The following is a 7,993-nucleotide window of genomic DNA, read 5'->3' as shown; positions in this document are numbered from 1 at the left end:
CTCTCTCTCTTTCTTTCTTTCTCTCTTTCCTTCTTTCTTTCTTTCTTTCTTGCTTTCTTGCTTTTCTTTCTTTCTTCTTTCCTTCTTTCTTTCATTTTTGACAGGCTTTAGTTCTGTTGCCCAGGCTGGAATGCAGTGGAATGATCAAGGCTCACTGCAGTCTCCACTTCCCAGGTTCAAACAATCTTACCGCCTCAGCCTCCTGAGTAGCTGTGACTACAGGGCATGTGTCACCATTCTGGTTTTCTGAATTATTTGTAGGCATGAGGTCTCCCTGTGTTGCCCAGGCTGGTTCCAAATTCATGCACTCAAGTGATCCTCCTGCCTCAGCATCCCAAAGTGTTGGAATTACAGACGTGAGTCATTGTGCTTGGCCACTACACATGTTGCTAATATGAAGAACTAAAATTATGGACCCCTGAATTTAGGAGAATAAAATTTCAGATTTCATAAAAAAGACTAACATAAAAGATATTGATCATTCTTTTAGGCCTCTGAAGTAAGATTTAAGCTAAGCATAAATTTCTGAGATATTCTCAGTTCAAGTGTACCCACTCACTGGTGTCCTGCTAAGCTTCCTGGTGACATTCTTCTATTGTTTATATCTTGGAGAACCAATGAACACACACACACACACACGCATATATTCATCGTCTAAAGAGATTCATTTATTTATTCATCCATTTATAAATTATTTTATTTATCAAGCATCTGTTCATTGCCTGCTCTATACTTAGTACTGTGTGAGGTGCTAGAAACACAAAGATTAATAGATTAGGTAGAAAGATTCAGCATTATACCAGCTCTGAAACGATAAGGAATATGTTAACCTTTAGGAGCGAAGAGAAGGACAATATCCAGAGTAAAATTAGTGAAAGGTAGGAAGTTAGAAGAGATCAGGAACAATTGTGTAGGACTTTATATATAAGACACAAAAACCAAATCTATGCAACAGCTCCTTTCCTCTACAATGATGTGACACATGAGAACAGAAGTTGTATTTATCTACCACCACACATACATAGCACAAGAACAATATATTTGACTTCTGGTCATAAGCATGATTATAGGTAGGTAATTTATTCTTCATATAGTTATGTTTTCTCCTTTTTAACATTGAAAGACTGAACGGGATAGCATTAAACGATGTTGTCCCCAAATCCCTAAACTGGGAAAGGAATAAGGTTTTATTTATAGAAGTTAAAACCAACGCCTAAAACCATAAACAGAAAGGCAATTAAACCCTGGAATGCAGAATCAAAAATATTGGTTTTGTCGCTTAAACTGAGTAAAACAACCTCTAGGAAAATAAACTAACTGCATAACATTTTTGAAGCACAGGGGAATGTGAGTGCAGTTCTAGCCCATGCTATTTTTCAGATTATGTTTCACTATCTCATAGAAAATGAAAATGCGTAAGCTGGAAGAAAAGAAAGGAGGTTAGCATCACTGGGTAAAATAGAAAGGTACGGTTTAAAATAAGAAACCAGGTGCTTTTGCAACTAGAAAAGAACGCACACTAGATTCATTTGATAACTGCAAGCTTTTGAAAATATAAAGAAGACATACTTTCCTTTGAAATACAGACAAACAAAATATCAGATTCATTCTACAAGGGCAAGTGCAAAGAAGAAACGTTAAATTAGTTAAAACACATATAAACTTTATGATATAAAAATTCTTACATGAGAGCGGAGAATGGAAGTGTAACTGACACAGAAAGTTCCCTAATACTTCAGGGAATAGAAAGTACACAGACTATGAACATCTATAATTTTTGAGGGGGTTTTGTGATGAAGGCACCACATTAAGTTTAGGCATAGGCTATCTCCTCCGATTCCAGAAATATTCTAGACTTTATAAAATTAAATCTAACATTTTGTGTTTTCTTAAGTTAGTTTAACATTTTTATACTATTTATATTGTAAAAGAATAAATAACAATATGAGTAAATTGCCACAGGTATTTCCCTTGCTATAGATGAATTTATCATATTATGTTAAAAAATAGACTTCATTGAGGGTAAGCCAAGCTGTAAAGCAGAAAGGGGTGACTAGAAGCTGTTGTGTAAATAGGCATTCATTATGAGAAAACAAGCAATAGGAAAGCTATGAAAACAGAGGCAAAGTTCTCCATATTAAAATCAGAGTTACAATTAATTTTATGAACAGACATTTTGCTTCATTAAAAAACATTCACTCTTATTCTTAAAATTCAATGAATTTTGCTTTGAATCCAGTCTCCTATTTTCAGTATGACAAATAGAGACACAGGGTAGAAATAAAGGTTATTACTAGGTTATAGTAATTACTAGAGGTTGTTACTAGTAAGATCTTAATTCTAAAAGGCACCCTAAACATGGCTTACCAGATCCCTGAAGAGGAGATGGGCGTTCTAATGGGTAAGTCCTAACAGTTTTGATGACAGCACAGACTACATGCAAAAAGAGAGAGAAGACCACAAGTGATGTTCCACTGAAGGGACAATCATATTTCTGCAAAGAAACTTCTGGTAAGTTAAGTAAATTGAGATGGCAGATTTCCTTCTGCTCCCCAAGTGGGTGGTGGACTTCCTCCATGAATAAATGACAAAACCAATGTGCTCAGTCTTATTAATCAAGGTAACAGATTTCTTGAATACGTGTATAATATGGAAGAAATAACTAACCATACAATAGTTTCTCATTCTTTAGTTTTCTGCCTAAATTTGAGATGCTTTTAACTTTTATTAATCCCACAGACGATATCTCACCATTTTCTTCTAAAAAGCTACTTCCACTTTCTCTTTCAGTTCAGGCATACATTCTCTGGCCGAAACTCTGTGAGTTTCCAGCATCTTCTCCAAAGTGCAATAGCTATTTGGAAAACAGAACAAGAAAATGAAGGAATTTTATTATGAACAATACAGAAAGGGGTACTGTGTCTTTTATCCTTCTCTCAAAATGCATTGTATTATCTAGATAATACTTTAAAAATTCTGACAGGTATTTCCTTTCTTACATGATTTATAATACTAACATTAAGCTGAGGTAAAACGTGAATTATGCAGAGGACTTCTGAACTAAAAAATATATATTTAAGAAACAGAAGTAAGTCTATGTTAAAATAATTCAAGACAATGGCATAAAAGAAAAAAAAACCCTAATTTTAAACTGAGGTTGTACAGAAACACTATTGAATACAACATAGCAAACATAGATTTTTGTCTCCTGTTTCTTTTAAAATTACACCAAAATTCTATTGAGTGAATAAAAATTTTAAGTCTAAAACAATAACACACAGAGGCTCAGGGTTCTATCAGTTGATGAAAATTTTCAACTAATTCCTGGAAAATGGAGAGTAGATGGAGATGTGATCATTGATATAATAAAATCAGAGAAAAATGCAGCTGAAACCATACAAGAGGAAATAATGGAGGAGAACCTAGCCACCTGTGAAACCATCGTAGGACATAGGACTCAGAAATCTCAGATATGAAAAATGGTAGGATCCATTAGCTTATGACCAGTAAATTAACTGGAAATCTGCATATGTAAAAAGTGGTTTTCTCAATACCCATGCAAGTGCATTCTACAGAGTTAATCTAAACTGCAGTCACCTCATCTCTATCCCTTATCCAAGAAATTTAACTTACGTTAATTGAATAGCTAGAAGGCAGATGCTGGCTTTACAGCATTTAGGGATCCCTGCATGGGGTTTGAGCACTGACCTCTGTCTCTTAAGACTGCCATGACACTCTCTCTTTTCTGGGTTGTTCTAACACTTTGTATGTGACTAGATAATATCTACTACACTTTGATCTCCATTTTATACATGAAAACCTGACTTTTAGAGTTTATTAGCTGCAGGTGGCTGCATAAACAGTACATTTTAAGAGTGATAACTGAGTTCTAAGTCCATGCCATAATTCAGTTATGCTCTCTAGACTTTGAGGGTAAGAATCAAATTCTATTATTTTTTATTTTCATCACTTAGTTTTGTATGAAACACAACAGTCACTCAGCAATTATGTGTTGAATCACCAAATCAGTTATGCTATGCTGAATGTTATAATTAGACTATGATAGTTTTCCAGAAGGAGAAAAATCATTTTTCACTAAAAAGTAGACTTTTATTCATATAAAAATATGACTAATGGTCTAGTCATATAAAAGTATAAAAAAAATACTAGCATGAAGAGTGTTAAAAAATTACGATAAGCATGTCCATTTCTGCCAAAAAAAAGTCATCTGGGATTCGGCAGATCAATTTTGGAAATATTGTAAACTAAGTAATATGAATTTTTTCAATTCATAATCTCTTTTTTATTTAGATAATCCTTAATTTATTTCAAAGACAGTTTGCATTGCTCAGAGTATAACTCTTACACTTCTGTTATTAAACTTCCATTATTAAAATTATTTTTGATGTAATTTTAAGCTGAGATTTTCTAAAATTTCATTTTTGGATTGTTTATTGCCAGTGTGTAAAAGCACTATTATTTATATTGATTTGTATCCTATTGTCTTGCTGAACTTGTTTGTTATCTCTAATTTTTAGTGTTTTTGTGAATGTTTTAGGATGACGTCATATGTAATATCATGCTATCTGCAAATAAAGATAGTTTCACTTCTTCCTTTACTATCTGAGTCTGTTTTCTCTATTTCTTATTTCATTGCCTTGGCAAGAAACTCCAGCACGGTGTTGAATGGAAGAGGTGAGAGCAAATCTACTTCATCATTTTCACCAATATCATCCCCAAGTTGGGTTATCAAGGACTGGTTTTTCAGCATCAGGGCAATGAATGCTTGTTATGTACAGTGTGAAGACTTAGTCAATGAATTTAAAATGATGAAAGTTTGTTTTTACCCAGTTCTTTTATGTGTGTTACATTTTTAAACAAAGGTGATCCTATTATATTTTCCCTCTGCGTTAGAAATGCTTAAATTAAAATTTAAATGTGTATTGGTGGACCACAAATCATATCCAAATCTGACTTAGACACAGGCGCATAATTTTGAGATCCTGGAGGTAAAGATAAAGGCAATAATTGCATAGAAGTATATTTCTCTTAATAGAGGGGCTTCATGTTTATTTATGTATACATTTTCAGTAGTGGTAGAAGAATGTGCTTACATAGTCAATACCTAAATGCAATTATGAAACTGTTTTAACATCTTTGTATGCTTGTTTCTCCATTTCTGTCACTTCATGGCAAATATATTTTAAATTTACACAGTTATTTGTTATTGTTTATATTTTCTGCTTCTAGGCATGTTGAATAATTCCTTATTAGATGCTGGATATTTTGATTTATGTTTACAGATGCCTTGATTTCGTGGTCTTTGTTTAAAGCATGTTATGTTGGTTGTCTTCATTTAAAGACGATTAAAGCCCCTCCATTAAGAGAAATATACTTCTATGCAATTATTACATTTATCTTCACCCCAGGGTGTCAAAATTATGTGTCTGTGTCTAAGGCAGATTTGGATATTACTTGTGATCCATCAATACACATTTAAATTTTAATTTTAATTTACCTTACCAATTAATTTACCTTACCTGGAGATAAGTTTAATGCTTTTGAAACCTGTTTTTAATTTTTGTTAGGTATGGGCTAATCTCACCTCCTCTTCAGGGATAGTTTATTCCTGATACCAAGGTCTGATCTTTCTGAATGGCCCTGGTGATCACTGATGACAGCACAATAAGAGATTAAGGGTTAATAGCATTAAAAGTTCAAAGATGCAGAACAGACAGTTAATAAATAATTAATGGCATTTTGGGGAAGGCTAAGAAAAAGGAAGTTGTGCAATTACAAAACGAGGAAGTATGTTCTAAAATAAAGAATAAAATATTAGCTTAAAAGAAATCATTAACTTCAAGTGTAGATGAAAAAAATGGAGGTTTACACAAAAGTGGAGGGACCAGCGTTCCCTAGGAAATGATGTCAAAACTCAGTAAGCACACAAATTTGCTCAAAAGAGTTTTGTTAATGAAGACAAGATAAATGGGAGAGAGAAAAAGAGGAGAAAAATTTTCAGTAATTTGGCTGGAGAGAGTTATTGTCCTTATGTAGTTGAAGTACAATAGTTGGACTGGATATAGAAGTTTAGATCCGTAATCAAATTTCCTCTGAATTTTAGTTGCACTTTCTGCCAGGTGACATAATGGTTTAAAAAAAATACAATTTTCATTTCTGATCCTGTGTCTGAAGCCTAATTTTTCTATTTGGAGACATTCAGGATCTTGAATTTATTCTTAGAATTCTGAAATTCTGCAGTGAGGTGTCTTGTAAGTCTATTTTTATCCTTTCCACTGGGCATGCAATGTGAAGCTTTAAACAGGAAGCTTACACCCTTAGCTTCTGAGAAAAGTTTTTTATACTTACTTCCTAATTTTTCCTCCTATCTTTATGTCTTTTTCTGGCATTTTAGTGAAATATTAGTGCTCTTGGGTTGATGTTCTATCATTATACTTTTTCTTTCATCTCTTCCTCTTTAGATTTTATTATCTAGGAAAGTTCTCAAGTTTTCCCTCCACCCATTTCATAGAATTTGTTTTTCTCAATTTATTTTGTTATAACTTTAATTTTCAAGAACTATTCCTTGTTGTGAAATGTTCTTTTTTTATATATAGTTTACTCTTTTTGTTTGATATGGTGTTTTCTCTCTCCACTCCTGAGATTGTGAATTATAAGAATATTTTAAATCTTTCTTTTCCTTTTACCATCAGTTCTAATTTGAACTTCATCTTACATGTGCTTGTTTTGATCTCTACATTTTTTTTTGACACAGAGTCTTGCTCTGTCGCTCAGGCTGGAGTGCAGTGGCGTGATCCTGGCTCACCGCAACCTCTGCCTCCCAGGTGCAAGTGATTCTCTTGCCTCAGCCTCCCGAGTAGCTGTGATTACAGGCACCTGACACCACACCCAGCTAATTTCTTTGTATGTTTAGTGGAAATGAGGTTTCACCATGTTGGCCAGGCTGATCTTGAACTCCTGGTCTCAAGTAATCCTCCCGCCTTGGCCTCCAAAGTGCTGGAATTTGGGTGTGAGCCACTGGTCCTGGCCTGATCTCTACTTATACTGGAGGCTCTAAATATCTAGTAGCCCTTAGTTCTCTAACAGTGAGCAAGAATGAGTATTAAATAAGCAACGGGAATTTCTGTGTCTGGGACCAGTGGACATCACTGGATGTTCAGGCAGAGGTTAACTATTTCCTCTTAGCCTCAATATTTGTAGAACTCTATTATTAAGCAGGTCAGTTTTTTTTTTTGTTTTGTTTATCTTCCTGGGTGCCTGAAGCCTGATTGTCAGGGATTTTGAGGTTGATTAGCAGATTGGTCAAAGCATCTCTCTGGTTTTCAGAATTTCAATTAATTCCTGAGTCTTTAATAAAGCACTTCTTCCCTTAGCCTTGCCTAGATACTCCTACCCTGAATTCAGCCTCCTTTTGGTCCAGTAATGCCAGACAATAAACGTCCAATGTTCAGTAGACATACAGGGGTGACGTTTGGTTGGTCAAGGTGCTCCTTGTATAGATTTTCTAGTAGTTCTCCAGTTTTCCGTCATATGGAACACATACTGTGTTAGCTTTCTATTGTTAAATAACAAATTATTTTAAGCTTTGTGGTTTAAAACAATGCACAATTGTTACCTCACCATTTCTGTATGCCAGGAGTCTGGGCATGGCTTGGATGGCTGCTATGCTTCAGACACTCACAAGGTTGCAGTGAAGGTGTTGGCTGTGGCTCTCATCTCATCTGAAGCTTGACTGGGGAAGGATCTGCTTCTAGGCTCACACGGTTGCAGGCAGCATTCACTCCCTTGTGGGCCATCAGCGAGGGCCTGAGTTTCTTGGTGGCTACCAGCCAGAGGTGACCCTCAGTTTCTTCCTATAAGGACTTTCCCAACATGGCACCTTGCTTTCTCAAAGCCAACCATGGAGAGAGTTGTTTCTGATAAACAGAAATACAATTGATTGTTTTTTTTTTTTTTTTTTTTTTTTTTTTTT

General features: G+C 34.8%; 1 protein-coding gene across 1 annotated transcript in view; it reads right to left on the bottom strand.

The window, feature by feature from the left end:
- CLECL1 (C-type lectin like 1) overlaps positions 1 to 3,651 on the bottom strand; it is a 22,745-nt gene extending 19,094 nt beyond the window's left edge. Inside the window, 2 exon segments of the mRNA XM_017519012.2 lie at positions 2,368 to 2,512; positions 2,515 to 3,651. Of these exon segments, the coding sequence (XP_017374501.2) occupies positions 2,368 to 2,512; positions 2,515 to 2,685 (316 nt within the window). The 5' untranslated portion in view covers positions 2,686 to 3,651.
- Between the last annotated feature and the right edge of the window lie 4,342 nt (positions 3,652 to 7,993).

Source organism: Cebus imitator, unplaced genomic scaffold, assembly GCF_001604975.1.
Source record: "Cebus imitator isolate Cc_AM_T3 unplaced genomic scaffold, Cebus_imitator-1.0 Scaffold721, whole genome shotgun sequence".
In the NCBI taxonomy this organism is placed as follows: Eukaryota; Metazoa; Chordata; class Mammalia; order Primates; family Cebidae; genus Cebus; species Cebus imitator.
The sequence above is the reverse complement of the archived record's forward strand: the minus strand, read 5'-3'. Positions and strand labels throughout refer to the sequence as shown.